The sequence below is a fragment of the Sylvia atricapilla genome, chromosome Z (genome assembly GCF_009819655.1).
Source record: "Sylvia atricapilla isolate bSylAtr1 chromosome Z, bSylAtr1.pri, whole genome shotgun sequence".
Classification (NCBI taxonomy): Eukaryota; Metazoa; Chordata; class Aves; order Passeriformes; family Sylviidae; genus Sylvia; species Sylvia atricapilla.
In genome coordinates this window covers 6,401,175-6,417,494 of record NC_089174.1, presented here as the reverse complement: position 1 = coordinate 6,417,494, position 16,320 = coordinate 6,401,175, and the positions used below count along the sequence as shown (strand labels likewise).

General features: G+C 41.3%; 1 protein-coding gene across 5 annotated transcripts in view; it reads right to left on the bottom strand.

The window, feature by feature from the left end:
• The window catches only part of BRWD3 (bromodomain and WD repeat domain containing 3), a 49,766-nt gene that overhangs the window by 7,249 nt on the left and 26,197 nt on the right, over positions 1-16,320 (bottom strand). For all 5 annotated transcript variants that reach the window (XM_066339422.1, XM_066339421.1, XM_066339423.1 and 2 more), the window contains 23 exons: positions 15,766-15,991; positions 14,958-15,128; positions 13,203-13,386; positions 12,659-12,752; positions 11,905-12,054; positions 10,365-10,441; positions 9,561-9,738; positions 8,716-8,832; positions 8,122-8,229; positions 6,945-7,069; positions 6,661-6,743; positions 6,124-6,235; positions 5,644-5,705; positions 5,403-5,558; positions 4,593-4,713; positions 3,977-4,102; positions 3,812-3,893; positions 3,215-3,271; positions 2,776-2,916; positions 2,405-2,557; positions 1,398-1,561; positions 812-909; positions 193-351 (listed from right to left, as the gene is read on the bottom strand). In XM_066339422.1, the coding sequence (XP_066195519.1) occupies positions 193-351; positions 812-909; positions 1,398-1,561; positions 2,405-2,557; positions 2,776-2,916; positions 3,215-3,271; positions 3,812-3,893; positions 3,977-4,102; positions 4,593-4,713; positions 5,403-5,558; positions 5,644-5,705; positions 6,124-6,235; positions 6,661-6,743; positions 6,945-7,069; positions 8,122-8,229; positions 8,716-8,832; positions 9,561-9,738; positions 10,365-10,441; positions 11,905-12,054; positions 12,659-12,752; positions 13,203-13,386; positions 14,958-15,128; positions 15,766-15,991 (2,944 nt within the window). The remainder of the gene's footprint in view (positions 1-192; positions 352-811; positions 910-1,397; positions 1,562-2,404; positions 2,558-2,775; positions 2,917-3,214; positions 3,272-3,811; positions 3,894-3,976; positions 4,103-4,592; positions 4,714-5,402; positions 5,559-5,643; positions 5,706-6,123; positions 6,236-6,660; positions 6,744-6,944; positions 7,070-8,121; positions 8,230-8,715; positions 8,833-9,560; positions 9,739-10,364; positions 10,442-11,904; positions 12,055-12,658; positions 12,753-13,202; positions 13,387-14,957; positions 15,129-15,765; positions 15,992-16,320) is intronic.

Here is a 16,320-nt window from a genome sequence, read left to right as displayed (position 1 = left end):
ATCTGCATTCCACCCCTCAGACAAGAACACCATAGAGTAAAGGAGTAAAGTAAATTCAATTTTTTGTATGGTTTAGGAATATATATAATGCTACACTGAGGCACAGTAATTCCATAAACATCAGACAGAAGCAAGATCTTTCATCTCTAGTGAAACCAGTCAGTCAAAGCACAGAATCTTGTCGTTTCTTACCTTGTTTCACTGGTGTAGATTTGCTCCTGACTGGTCTGCTTTTCCCTGGATCTATGGCATTTCCACTCCGGCTCTGTGCATTTGAGCCTGACGAAGATGGTTGACCCTCCAGCTCTTCACCAGTGGCTGAACCTGGAGGTTCTTCTGCTGTATCTGAAACTTCAGACAAGACACCACAAGGGCACAGGACAGGGTGATTTTTATGCTCTATTTACAGGGCTGTGTCTGGGGAGGTTCTGTATTTAGGAGTTAACAGCCTCAGTCAGGCTAATCTCACCAAACTGCTCTGCAGCCATGGAAAGGCAGATTCCTCTGGAGTCTAACTCCAAGTAGGATTAATTTAATTAATTATCCATCACTGCTGTAGAGAGAGGCCCACGCACAGGAATTCTGGGCTTTTGTCACTGGAATAACTCTTATCATGGCCAGACCTAAGTTCCCAACACTCTGATCCTTACCCAGAACTTCCCAACAGCCAAACTCAGCTAAAACAACCTACAGATAACGCATTTCCAGGACCTTGCTCCTTCAACAGGCAGGTTTTGCGTGTGTCTCATGAGGACAAGACTCAACTTGCACAGACAAGCTGCTCTAAGAGAGAGGCTGGATTTTTCCTCACCATGAGATGAGACTGAAGAGTTAGTCCTGGTCAGGGGCAGTGAGGTATTTTGGTTCGGTTTAGGTTGAATCTTCATTTGCTTCTGTTTCCCTTTTGGGCTGCAAACACAGAATACCCCAAAAAGCGAAATCTGTTATCACCAAAGACTCAAATACAAAACAGATTTCTTCTGCGAAGTGATCTCTTCTTCCCTGGTGTGATAGCACTAAAAATAGTTACACCATGGTGCTGTTTGCTAAAGGTACAGGAGTTTGCAGGGACAAAATTTTATCTCCCCTTTTAAAACCAACAGTCAGTTTACTTGGACAATATATCAGAGGAAGGTAGGGAAGTGTTAAACAATACTTTTTCAACAGTTAAAAAGCAAAGAGACAGCTGATCTTTCAATTCCTCCAGAGTTAACATTTGTAACCACATCATCTTTCACTTAACAGAATCACAAACTACAAACTAAGCATGACTTTATCTCCCAAAAGAGCAAGTTCATCAAGGAATGAGCAACACTGCTGCTGGTTATTCCCAAAAGCACAACTACCCCTGTCCTCTGGAATGGCACTGCCAGCCAGGTTCACCATCCCTGTTTTACCTGGATGCTCTGCTGGTTGAGGGGGAACTGCTGCTGCTCCTCAGCCGTTTTCGGTACCGAGGTCTTTTCCTCTTCTGACATTGCACTGCTGACTTGTACTCAGAGATTATGTTTTTCATGTGATTCTCAAATAAGGCAGAGAGTCGAAGGGTCATGCTGTAAATCTGCAGTGAGGAAAAATGGTCAGGCTTATTAGAGCTGAGCAACTTGAAGACCAACCAAAAACCATCATAAAGATGTCCAGACTTTGTAGCACCAAGAAAAAATCACAGTGATGTTCCACTATGAGGTTCTTTACAGATTATTTCCTTCCATGGGGCATGTGTATTCTTGCAACAGAAAGTGTTTTCATAAAAGGATTTAATAGCACTACAAAATATTTCCAGAGTTGAAGGGAAATGGATTTCTGGATTACTGGAATACAGTCCCCTTTGTCAATCCCCATGAAGCATGAAAGCAGGACTTAAGATAACTTGAATACCAAGAGAAAACCAAATGGATTTCATGTCTGCTCACCTTTGTTTTTGCACTAAATCCCTGGTGAATTGTCCTTACACCACTCTTACAGAGCTACAGAGAAGCAACCCAAAATGTCCTCAGTCCTAATTTCTGTAAACCAGATATCAAAATTTTTAAACTACTTTCCAGTCCTCTTTCTAGGGCTTTGTTTTTGTGTAGCCTCATCCACAATATGTGCAGTTATCAAGCTGATAGCCTTGTTTATAGTGATAAATTATTGAAAAAAATAAAAGCAACTGGTGACCAGTTTTCTGTTACAAATATTGCAAAGAACAGCTGCAACAGTGATCATCGTCCCACATGAAAATGGATGCTAGAAGTCATCTGGGAGAGCAGAACAAAGCAAGTTTATAATAATAGAATTGGTATATCCTGGTACTTTTTATTACACCAAGCAGTGCTTTGCTCTTCAGACCTCATTTCATGTGTTTTATTCATGTAGGGCCAAGGTCTTTGTTAAAAAAAAGGCATTAAAATTTACTACTTACACGAGACTTTTTATTAGGAGTGTAAGCTTTAGAGTTGCAGAATATTAAACGAATATCTTTGTAGAATTCCAAGGGACTGGTGTAGTTTCCTGCTTCCAAAGTTTCTTTCACAGTGCTGAAGTCCATGGGAGTATCTACAATATCTCGATAATCCTGTGAGAAAACACAGGAGAAAAATCAAAGCTCTCAAATGCTACAGCAGTAACATCACCTCAGTGTTCATCCAGTGGCTCAAGTCATTCTTTTACTTTGAGAGCTGTTGCAGATAATTCCCTGAAAACATCAGCTCGTAAATGGAGAGGACAGAGCCATGCCCAGCACGGATGTTCTGCCAAAGGAGGAACAATTCCGGATTTGGAAGCTGCACTTACAGGGTAAGAGAAGAGATCAACAGGCTGCCTGAAAGGCTCTGAGTCCTCTCGTTCATAAATCAGGTTTAAGAGCTGCTGGCACTGCTCCTTCCAAGCATCAGCACTGGCTTTCATGGGCTGCCTCTTCACTCTTCGTCTCACCTGCAGGGAAACAGGTATTGCAGATGGTATCAGAATATTCTCATTGTTCTCTTGAAGTTCCTGTTAATTTCTAAGCATTCCCCTATTTAAAACAGAAATCTAGGAAGATTAAAGCAGACCTGATGGCCAGCAATATCCAAACTAGACAAATTAAACTAATTTGCCTTTTCTGGTCATATGTAGCAATTTCAGGTACAGTCTTGCTTTAATTATAAATGGCACTGAAATTTGACTGCTGGAGATTTTTTATTTAATATCAAATTTTTAAAAAAATGACTAAAGTAGAAATTTTACTCACTCGTCTTTTCCCAGAGGAAGTGCCTGGAGCATCTGAATCCACATCTACTTCTGCCACCTAAAGGCAAACAGAACGATCACACACAGGCAGGTCTGGACAACCCTCAGCCATGGAAAAAGGGTGAAAAACCAGCCAACAACCACCACAGGGTATTTGGTAACAGGAACTACTTCCAAACTGCACTGAAGGGGGGAAGGTGTCAGGAGAGGGAAGCAGCTCAAGGCAATGGTATCTACCCTGGATTCTACCTGACATTTCACTCCAGAGATCAACTGATGGGAAATGACAGAATTACATATGGAAATCAGGTTTGCTGCCTTGCTGACAATAGAGAGCTGTTGTCCTTCTGACTGAGTAACAGCTCCGCTTCACAGCTCCCCTCATTACTCATCCTTCCAACAAAACATCATATACTGAGAGAAGATTAAAGACAGACCGTTCCAAGAAGCTTTTTTACTTCAGGGAGCTTATTGTCCCAGGTGAGCTTAAACAGCCTCATCTCCAAAACTCGGTGCAATTACCCATAAAATAAAGACTCAATAAAAATCAACATTTCTTTCATGTGCTGAATTTTAAAAGGAAAGGAAATTATCTTACCTCCTCTTCCTCATCAGTACTGCTCAGGTCTTCTGCTTTCACCTTGTTGTAGATTTCTAATATATCAGTACAGCTCTGATCTCTGCAGGACAACGACAAAAAACAAGGTACACAATGAAGGAACCAAGTAATTGGAGCTGTGGGGTCTGTGAGGTCCAAACTCACCCAATGAAGCGGAGCAGGACATCTGTCACAATTTTGGCTGCTTTGACTATGGGGCTGTCTGGCTCGTTGAAAGTCCTGGCATTGTGTTCAATGTATCTTACCTCCCACATCAGGGCAGAGATTCTCCTGAAAAATACACAGAATTAAAGGAATGGGATGGAGAGGAAGGTGTATGTTATTTTTCTTCCATGTTCAGTAGGATTCTTCAGTGAAAATGGAATTGGGAACTCAGATCAAGCAGAAACAGGTGGTGCTCAGAGTGGAAAATAAGAGCAGGACACTATGTATTCCCAAATTAATGGGAAAAACTGAGATTTCCAGTTTCCAGCATTATTCAGTCCCCTTCTGGCAACTGCAACAAGCAAAGACCCTGCTCAAAGGCAGCAGGGATGGACACAAAGCAAACATACTCTGCTTCCAACACAGAGCCAGGCTCAGGGTGTTAAACCAACACTCCAGATACAGCTTTTGCCTTAACAACATGGCCAGGAGAATTTATTATTCAGGAAGACTCACTTTGCCCAAGGCCAATCTGATTTCATGCAGTTGCTGAAAGGACTTTAAACAGCATTCAGCTCCACATGCTAATAAATGTCAGCTACAAACCCACACTCACCTATAAAACCTGTTTTCAAGCCTCCTTCTGATGGTGGTGAGGTCAGTTGGATAAGCAACAACAGTGCAATACATGGGATAGGCACTAAGGTCCACTGGAACAGCAAAGGGATTAGAAATGTCTGCAAGACAAAAGACCACAATCATTTAGATGCCTCCAAGGGATGTTATACCAAGATTCTTTCTGGTTTCTGGGGTTTCTTTCGAAGAATTCGGCAAAAGCAACACAGATCCACAGCTGAGGATGTCATTACCCACAGGGCAGGGCTCCTCCTCTTGTACCATCTATTCCTACTCTTGAAGAAACACTTTTCTTTGAAGTATCACTTCTGAGATTCGTGTGCCAGCAGCCAATCTGACTGAAAGGAACGTGGCATTTGCACTTACAACAAGAATACTACAACACACAGCATCTAGTAAGAACACAGACATGTCCTGGGTGCAAACAGAGGCAGAATTTAAAGCACAGTGTGCTATTAAAGGGTTACAAATCAGTTACAAATAATTTGGAGGTGAGGAGGTATTTAGTGAGGATTTGTTGGTTGGTTTTGAGGGATTTAATCATATGTTTTGCTCTTTCACCTTTAGAGCACTGGGAAGCCCCACTGAAGGAAATCAGTGAAGCTCCAGAAAAAAAGGGGATTTAGCTTGGAAACTGAAATATGAAATTCAAAAGGCTCTTTTCAGTAATTTAGTTGAGTTCATTTCAAATACTCCACACCAATTCCCAGCACACCATCCCATCTACTCTTCAGTCCTGTGCCACCTCCCTGATATTGTTAATCCTTCTCTCTTTTCTCTCCAAACGTACCGAGGGAAAGAAGCTGCTCAATCCCTCGGATTACTCGTTCACATTCTTCATCTCTGGAATGGGCCCCCCATTCTCCTTCCTGGGGTTTGTAGAGAAGAGCTGTCAGCTCCTCTGGGGTCACAGGAACTCCAGCACCGACCTCCTCCGGATATGCAGCTGGAGAAAAACAATTCCAGAGGGTAAATCCAGCGCCCCAAAGCTGTTTGCTTTGTGCAGAGACAGGAATCCAACACACACTTACTTCCTTCTGGGATTGGTTCCATGTCCCATGGACTCATCCTCTCTCTTTCATTGTTGTCCCAGCTATTAAAAAAAATCATTCAAATGCACTAGTTAGAGCTGAATATAAAGACACACCTTTTCCTTACCAGATTTTTCCCAAAAGGTTACTCCAGTTAGGAATAAGACATTTCAACTCCCTATTTTCCTTTTTTATCTCCTATACAGTCACTGCACTGCTGTTTATACCAGAGGTATTGCTTTAAGAATACATTCAAAAATTAAATAAGTAAATATTCCAATTAAGGAAATATTCAAAATACTCTAAAATAAATAAATAGTAAGTAAAAAATAAGCAGTACAATACGTAAAATTAAATAAGTAAATAAAGTGTCTGGGTATGTGTTTAAATGGAAAAAGGGATTCAAGTTCTAGAGGTTCTTGACCCTATTTTTGAAGTTCTCTGAATTAAGTAGGAGCCCCAGGACAGGGAAATACTCACTGGACACTGTAGCACTGGAAGGAACTATCAGGATATTCTGCCTGGAAAGGCTGCTGGCTCTCCACAGTCCCAAACCACCAGGCATCATCAATGATACTGCGAAATCTATCCCCTGGAAGGGCAAACATTGCATTCAGAAAAAAAACAACAACATCAAAAATTGCTAAATATTTCCTTTTAGACAATCAGCTCCCTCTTTTGTGAATGCCCTGCTTCCATCCTTACATTTTGCACCACAGGAGTTGAGCCCTTGCCCTCAAGGCAGGACTTGCCCATCTCTGGAAATTACTCACAGCTGCCTCACACCTCAGCTGCCAACAGATCAGGAGATTCTCCTGCTCTCACTGCCCTTGGAACAGTTTCTCTCATTTCTCTTTTTTTTTGCAACAGGAATTACAGCAAACATCAAATGAAAGTTTCCACACAATATCACGTGTGTATAGTCTTTTGCATCATGTAATAAAGACACTGTATCCCATTAGACAGCTGCAGAAATAGTGCAAAACACATGGAATTGGGAAAAAAAAAACCACTCACCTATTTGCCAGTTTCTTTCTTTGGCTTCATTATAAAACTGATGCAGCACAAGGAAATCAATAACATCTGGCATATCGTGGTACCTTCAGGAAATAAGGCCAAGAAAAGTTATTACCCTGAAATACAGTTCTAGATTAACTACATAGTCCTCAAATTCCATGCATTTGGGATAACCATTGCTGCCATCACCATGCCTTGCACAGGAAATAAGAAAGGAGGAGGGAAAAGCTTCTACATTGCAAGGAAAGCTCTTGAAGAATGTAATCAGCATTCCACTGACTTACTTTATTGAAAAGGATTCTCCTGTCATTTTGCCTGTGATTGGATCCAGGAATGCAAGCTTCAAGCAGCAGAGTGTGGGAGGCCCAACTTCGTATTTAATACCTACAGTCTTCACAAATTCTTGTTCCTAGTTAGCAAGAAGCATGGAACAGCATTATTTTACCTTGCCAACAACAAAAATATCCATTTTAAAGTGAAACATATTAATAATACCCAAATATGTTTCCACTCTACAGCACGGGTAATTTCACCCATTAACTTTTCTTCTTCAAGTACTACAATCAATCAATGTCACCTCAAAAAGAAAAATGAACAAGCTCATTCTCTTGGCAGGTTTGTGAATAGGATTCCTACAATTTAAGAAGGTTCTAAGGAAACAATCCAGTTTTAAGCACACCAAGAATTCTCTCTCACCTACCCTAGGTCCCCTCACTCTTGCATAGGGGGAAAAAAGGAAATTCTTCCTCTGAAAACAGAAATTCCACAATAGCCTTTATGTTCATGTCCTGTCAAAGCCCATCCTAAATGAACAGCTGTTTCCTTTTCCTCAGAAATTGATGATGCCTTGGAAAATTACAGCTGGAATCACTGAATATCTGGGACTCGTAACAGGGTATTTTCCCAGTAAAGCAATTATTTTCATTAATAGAACCACTGGCATGGTTAAGTGAATACAAGCACTTATATAAGGGCTCTTCTCCTTACATGAAATCTGAAGAAAGCAGGAAAAAATATGGCAACACTGTCTTAAGTCTTGGGAACTCATTCAAAGCAAGATCCAGTGTTTAAAGAGAATTCCTGCACACATTCAGCTGTTAACACCATGATTTCTTATTTCTTACCACAGCATTAAAAACAAGAAACAGAACTCAAATGCTCGGGTCACTGTAGAATGGTGAGAGCCACAAACAGCTCTGCAGTGCTGGGTTCTGAATTAATTCAGTGTTGAAGCAAAAATAATTAGTGTTGAAAGAGTCTCCTGAGAATCAAGTCCAAAAACCGGGAAGTGAACAGATGTAAAGGCTTTGTGTTAATAAAAACCGACTTTAACATTTACAATTAAAACTTTGATATTAAGATTTTATAGCAATGCTTTCTTTACTTTTTTTCATGCTGGTTTTTCATGTCAGTTTAACATTACAGAGGCATTCAGCTCTTTGAAGTATTTTTTGAACTTACCCTGAGTTCCATTTTGTTCCATGGTTGTTTTTGCATGTTAATGCTATAAATTTTGGCTTTCCTCACTGCCCTCACATAAGCTTCATGGCCTTGCCTAAAGTAGATGATCTTAAAAGAGGAAAAAAAAGAAAACAAAAAGGAGAACATTAAGAGACAAAGAAGAGAAAATGAAAAGAGAAAAGTAGAGAAAATCGTTTTACTGATTGTGCTCTTCCCATTCATTCTATTCCAGGCTTTATCCCTTTCAGAACACATTGCACACTTATTTATTTTATCACAAAACACACTTCTATTTAAAAAATTTTATATCAGCTCCCAAATTGGCACCTGCTCTGTGCTTCAGAACTGGGATCATTAAGAAATGTGCAGGTGAAGATGCACAACCAATTTTTCCTGCTAATGCCAAGTTACCTGCGCAGAAAAACAGACGCAGGGTGTGGATCAATAAACAACAAACTGCCTGGGAATTAACAAAGTTATCAAAAATCAGCCTGTTCTGAGCACAATTCCCTGCAAACATTTCTGGGTTGAACAGTTCTAAGCAAGCTGAGCTGCTGATTCTTCTGGGAATGTGGGAATTGCTGAGGGCAGTACCTCATCTCCCATCTGGGGCACGAAGGGCGAGCGGCGGGGAATGGTGTCCAGGATCCACTGTGGGGCCAGCCACTCCTCACTGGGCTCCCCTTCCAGGGACAGGAGCCCACTGGCTTTCTAAACACAGCACATCAGGAAATAATATAGGCAAGTCACAGGTAGAAGTTAAATATTTGAGTTAATTTAGAATGCAATTGACACAATACTTAGAGTACTGTTCGTTACTATGGAAAACTCACCATGCAGCAGCTACTGCAGGTAAGATACAATGGAAAGCAAATTGTGGAGTGTCATCATTCCCAAAATCTCCACTAAATAGCAGAGAGTAAGACAGGTTTGTTATAAATGTAACTGAAAATCAAAACCTTCATAAAGCATTAAAATGCTCATGGCAGGGGCGTGGGATAAGATGATCTTTAAGACCTCTCCAACCCAAAACAGTCTGTGGTTCTATAATAAAGAAATAAATTGTATTTTTTTAAGTATTCTAAATGTCTTTTTTAAAAAATACCAGGAAAAAGAATTCTGACCATGTTAATACAATACAGATTCATTATAATGTTACAACAAAACCACCCTGTTGTAAATGTGACTGTGGAGAAAAGCATAAATCTGGGAGAAAAAAAGAGGCATTTGTAATGAAGAACCACCTGTGGGAAACATGCAAGCACAATAAAATAAACGATAAAATTTCTTGGTACCACTGGTACCACAATTACTATGATCTCTAACATTTTTTTCTTACTCTATACCCATTTATGAAAATTTTTACTTTGAAAACAGCTACCAAAACCCACATTTATATTCATAAAGTACAAAAGACATTAAGAATTACACTTGCTGACCTTTTTCCTTGGCTGTTTAAGTTTCCTTCGCTTTGGCTCCAGCCCTTTTGTTCCCTTCATATTTTCATCTTCAGAACTACTACAGATTTTCCGAGCTGCCTGCCTGGTTTGTCTCTTTGGAGGCTGCAGATTAATCCCAGCATCTGCTGTCCAGTCTGAATATTCACTTGATGAATCACTGCAGATAATAAAAAAGTTGTAAGAAAGAGAACAGAAAACTTCAGTTTCCCCGAAGTGGATTGGAAAGTCCAAACATTCAATCTGCTTTCCTGGTTCTGCTCAGGATTAGCAGAGAATTTTGCTATCATGTGAATTTAGAGGAAAAACAAGTGCTCTCTGATCTGTGATTTCAGTAACTTCTTTTATCAATTTGAAACTTAGAGTAAAACTACCTCTATGGCTGATATCGATTCTCATTATCTCACTGATTCACAGACTGACTTCATAAGAACTGGCAGCAAGAAATGCATGAAACATTTAAAGAACTAGAGCACTTCCCTAAAAATCCTGTTCTGACTTTAATACCAAATAATACATGCACAGTATTTACATGGCAAACTGGCATTGTTTTTTTTTTCAAGTAGCTCTTAATTAAAGACAGTATTTTCTTATAAAAGGTTTTTTAGAATTGTTTTTTACTTTGAAAAGAAAAAGAACAGAAAAAAAAAACACAATGTAAAATGTTTCATGATGAACTGGTTAAAAATCAGTCTTCAAAATGAAGTCTGAGTATCTCAGTATCAACTGTCCTACTTAAATCCCATAATAAACCAGTGTTACCAATTCAGAGCCCAGTGGAGGTACCTGGAACTGCTTTCACTCTGCCAGGCTGCCACAGGATCATCCATGGATGCATCACTTGTGCCAACAGTCTCATCTTCCTGTAGAGAAAACAACAAGATTCACTCTGAGGCCAAGGGTAAAATGCATCATTTTTGTTTGCAAACAAGTTGTGTCACCCGAGGAAAGCTTTGTATTCAAGGGCTGGCTGAGCTTTAAATAAACCCACAATTTCTTCCTCTACCTTAATTAAATTACAATATATCCTTATATAGCTCCGATAGAAACACATGTGAATTTTAATTATATCAGAACTATAGAATGAGTTCTCATTTAAGTGTTGGATGAATGAATTTTAGTGCCAGGGCCCAGCTTTTTGAGCTGTTCTGTACTTTCAATGCATTTACAAAGCAACAATGTTCAGTCTCTTCCTTAAGGAGAACAAGTTATATTTATCTGGTATATTTTAAGTTCTTCCCTTGCCAAAATCAATGATTAATACCAATACTCAATCTCTTTCAACAGCAGTCTACAGATGTAGATGAAATCAAAGCACTGCAAAATGAAATCAAAGTCCTGACCCAGAATCCATGTGCTGCATGAAATCCCAAAATAGCAAGTGGTTTAACACAACCCAGTTAAATTTACTTGAAAATGTTTCAGGTTTCCAAAAATACAGGAGCTGTTTTAAGCTACTTTTGAACACTGTCCTGGCATTTAGGTAAACGATCCTTCACTCTCCAAGCCCAACATGCCACAGGAACACCACAAATCCCAGAGACTCAATGACCTGAGTGTTTCTTCCCATGTGGAGAATCACAGAATATCCTGAGCTGGAAGAGACCCACAAGGATCAGAGTTCAGCTGACATCCCAAAAATACCACCCTGTGCATCCAAATGCTTCTGGAGTTCTGGCAGCCTCGGGAATGTGCCTATTCCCTGTGGAGCCTGGGCAGTGCCTGAGCATCCTCTGGGGAAAGAACTTTTTCCTAAAATCCTGCCTGATCCTGCCCTGGCACAGTGCCAGCCATTCCCTGGATCCTGTCCCCATCAAAACCTCTCTGGATTCCCAAGACTGCTCAAAAAAATCATCAAGAGAGGTTTTGTGATGGCATCAGCAGCGATTTGAGAATTCTTGGATGAATCCTTTCAGGCCCCATCAGTTTGTAAGGATCCAGCTGGAGCAGCAGATCCCACACAAGTTCAGGGCTGACTGGGAGTTGGTCACTCTCAGTCATGACCCTCCAGCTTAAAGCACTGGGACACCCCTGCTCCATCATCCGTGTTGGAAAGGGAGACCAAGGATGTGCTAAATCCCTCTGCCCTGTTTGTGAGGTGACCATCCCCATCCAGAAGCAGGCCAATGTTATTTTTACACTGCCTTTTGCCATGAATACATTTGAAAAACCTCTTTTTACTGCCCTCCCCTACCAATCCTGGCAACTCCAGCTCAAACTGAGCCTCAACTGCACAAATTCCTCCCCTCAGCGGACACAGGGAACCCAAAGGTGCTGTGGGATTTGGGAAGGGGGAAGCTGCTGGAGGCTGCTGGGAGGCTCAGACCTCAGAGGAGCTGTCGGAGTCGTGGCGTGCACAGGGGTTCTGGCTGGCTCCCTGCTGGCTGTGCTCGATGGTGGAGCGGGTCTGGTACGCGTGCTGCCGCTTCCGCTGGTTCCTGCGCAGCGAGCGGCCACCTCCCGCCTGGAATTCGCTCTGCCGGGGACACAGGAGCACAGACAGGGACAAATCAGGGAGCTACTCATGGGTTACACAGTTACAAGGTGCCTGATTACAGGCTGAGCCTGGCACCGCAGTTACAGTTGAGCAGCAAGAATTGGCTGTAGAATTAGTATCTCTGACGCATTGTGGATGTTTTAGCTGTGGGTTTTTGGTTCAACAGAAATTCTGCTTTTTAAAGTAGCAGTCTTTGGAAAGCAAACGATTGAAAATACTATTTCTTTCTATAAAATTCCTGCAGTCTCTGCATAAGATAAATTCAGTCCCTTGTAAAAGTTTGGCACCTCCACTTTCCACAAGTCAAACTGAAAACCCACTGTGGCTCTGCAGTTTTCCTTTCCCAGCATCTTCCTACCACTGAAGCCTCAAGGATAACGATTTACCACTATTTGGATATCACAGACAGCCAAATCATAGTTATAGAAGGAAGAAGATAGTGAGCCAGAGAAACAATTAAGACTATTGATCTTCTAAATAATTCAATAAAATTGGTTTGGGGTTTTTTGTTGGTCTTATTTTTGTTGCTCAGTGCTCAGAACTGCTTCTCACCCAAGCTGTCTCTTCCAGGGCATTAACTCACCCGTTGTAAGGTGTGGGATGGCTTTCTCTTCTTGTCAGCAGTGTATAAACTGATTTCTATTTCACCTTTGGCAGCTCGACATTCTTCCTGGACCCTAATTATACATAAGAAACACACATATTTATTAAATCACCATGGAACTCAACAGCATCCTTAATATACATATTAAAATACTTCTGCTGCTCTAAGAAATCTGTCTGTAAATCCCCCTAGCAGCATCCATCCATTCGCTCATGGAATCACAAGTTTAAGAAGCAAACTCATCAGCTGAGCAGCCGTAATTATTTTCAAATGTATTAAAATTATTTTCGAGTCCTTTTAAAATAAAGCTGGAGAGAAATGTGGCTTTCGAAATACTGAAGAAAGACTGAATTGTGAAAAGAAGGAGCTACCATTTTCAGCTCTCCATCCTGATCCAAGTATTCCAAACCTCCCGCAACCGACCGAGCCCCAAAGCTGACACGTCACTGAAACATCACCCCTGGAGCATGGAGGATCATTACACACCCCACAACCGAATCTCTCGCCCCACTGAGCCTCTTACTTGCTGATGCCTGGAGGGAGCTCGTTGACCACAACCCTCCTGCTCCAGGCCATGAGGTCCCTCTCGGTGGCCATCTGGCTGCGGGGCGCGTTGTGGTGCATCTGCCGCACGCCCTCGATCTGCCCGCTCCGGCGCAGCCCCACGTTGGGTGGTGAGGCCACCTCCAAGCCCGGGCTGCGAAGAGCTGGGGGACACGTAAAGAAAGAGCTTCTTCACCTCCATGAACCACCAATAAAATCATGGAGTCACAGGATGGTTGAGTTAGGAGGGACCATAGAGGTCAAACAGTGCCAGACTCTGCCGTGGGACAACTCCCACCATCCCAGGTTGCTCCAAGCCCCATCCAACCTGGCTTTGGGCACTTCCAGGGATCCAGGGGCAGCCACAGCTTCTCTGGGCACCCTGTGCCAGGGCCTCCCCACCCTCACTGTGAAGAATTCCTTCCTTGTATTCCATTTAAAGCTTAGGAGCTTTAAACTGTGGATTAAAATTTAAAGAATAGCACGAAGATTGACAAACAAAGGTTGATAATAACGGGATCGCTGCCATCATTGTCCTTACTTATCCCTCAACACAATTCCCACAGGCTTAAATATGGTAAATAACAGGACAATATTGCATTTATGGCTGTGTAAAGCTATATAAAAATATTTGGCTATTTAAATACTTTATACATACTCCAATTAACTTACTCAAATGAGCAGTTCATGTGGGCAAATTCATTGATCAATGCAAGTTCTAGAAGGGAACTGCTTTAATTTCCACACAATTCGTATCTGGAAATTCCTTTACACAGCTACAGGGACACACAAATAAAACTGGGAACTGGGGCTGTACAACACATCAACGTATTCTAAGCAGCAGAAAAGACTTTGTGTGAGCTAAACCTGCCTTTTAGGCAACCTTTTGGAACTACCAATTTAGATCAAAGCAAAAATGCCTTTTTTACATTTTTCTCTGGTATTTTTCTTACTCTTTCTTGAATTGAAACACAAGCAATTCCAATTCAAATCCTAATGAGCTTTGCCAGGAAATCTACTTCAAACACATGTAATCAGTCACTTAACCTAGAAGTGATTTATTAGCAGCTGTGAATTCTCCTAAGGTTCAGGCTGACTTGCAGCACAGTCCTGGGCATCTGCTCCCTCGCATCAGCTGCACTCATTCAGCTGCTGATATCTGACTGAGTGTGGTTTCAATTTTTAATCACTTTGTATTAAAAATAAAATCACAGTAGCAGAACACTTACCGGGAGAGTAATCTCAAGCTTTCTAAGGAAACACTAAGACAGAGCAACATGTTTATTTTATTAGCACTGATGCTCACTTGTGCTGCAGCAGGAAACCATTAGTCTGTCACAACACTGTATTCCACTGACAGCCCCTAATTATATGCTTTCATTCTGGCATTTTGCAGTTATGACGTTTCATCTCTGTACTGCTATCAAGACAATACAGCAAACTTCATGCTTATTTTTCAGGAAACTGGCTTATAGCAGGAATAAATCCAGTCCAGTAACTCCAAGTAATCAGATACAGCCTAGTTAGACCATTGGGTGCCCTCAGCTGCCCCTTAAATTTATAATTTTTCTGTTGGAATCCACAGAACATCCCACTGCTCCACAGAGGTTAACAAGATGTACAAGAAGAGGAGAAAAGCATCTTCAAAGACATCATCTCATAACTGACATTAACACTTTTATCAGTCCTTCCTGTGATGAGGAAGGAAATGATGGAAACAAGGCTGGACACTGACCTCCATTAACAGAGTGGGATCTGTTGAGTGGAGGATTTGGAGGAGTTTCTCCTTCATTAATTAGTCTCAGATCTTGTTCCCTCTGGAGCTCTCTGATCATTCCATCAAGGATACTCTCATCCTGGTCATTGGTTTGCTGCCCGATGACTTGCTCGACCACCTCACCATCACCTTGACAAGAACAAAGCCACAAATGCTCGTAAAATGATGGGTTTCTGTATTACCAAACAGCATAGAAATAATCTCATTTAAAACTCTGTGCCACTATTTGACTGTTCTGCGAAACATCTGATCACCAGCTGGCTTTCTGCTCTCATATAATAAATGGAGGCAAAGTTTAGAAGAGAAGTTACAATAAAAACCCAAAACTCCAGACCACATGTAGAACATACACACAGACCCTTAGAAAGAGCAGAAAGAAATTATGCTTCAGTAGGCAAGAATGGAAGGTCTTTTTTGGGGATCAGCATTTAGCTACAGTTTGTGTCAACAAGAAAAAAAGAACTTTTAAAAAACAAAAGGTGGTTTTCTGTATCTTCCTCACCTTGCTTGCTTTCTCACATCCAGAGTTACAGAGATTAATAGACAATGCTTTAAACATCTGTCATATACCTGGGAATAATCCACAGATTTTTGAATACTCTTGCCTCTAGTCAATTTGATTCCACACATAATCCCATCCCACACCCTCTTCTATCTGTATATTAAATTTAAACCATTAATTTATACATCCTCACAGCACCATCCCAGGAGCTGGTGCTCAATACTGTGCCACACTTGTATTATTCATGATGTTCAGACAGAATACCATTAGCCACATATCCCAGCTGAGGAATAAGTTGTTCATCCTTGCAATTTTCCCTTCCTGGCACCAGCCGCTGGAATCTCGTGGGATGAGGATTTCCATCAACATCCACCAGGAATGGAGGAGGCATAAGGTGTGGAGCCTGTTGAGTCTGTTCATCCAGGACATAATTATTGGCATCCCGGATCAGGGGCCGGTAATCCGTGTGGAAGAACATCTGATCAGGAATCTGAAAAAAAAAGCAATTTAGAAAATAAATCAATGGCCATTTGCAGCTGTCTTTCTGCTCTGAAATGGCTCCCATAAACCACAGCTCCTACACTTGGGATCAGCACTAGGAATGTTATGACAGAGAACAGATTCCTACCACAAATGTGGTTTATTCTCAAGGCCTGATGCAGAAATTCAACAGCAAAATTGTCCAAGAGAAGTGGACAGAGAAGTTAATACTTTCCTCCTCTATCTATAGAGTCTCTTGTTAAATCTTTTTGATTTAGATAAAGAGCGACTGCTCTCTGATCTAATTATTATTTTGTCTAGGGCAGAGTGAGGGAACAA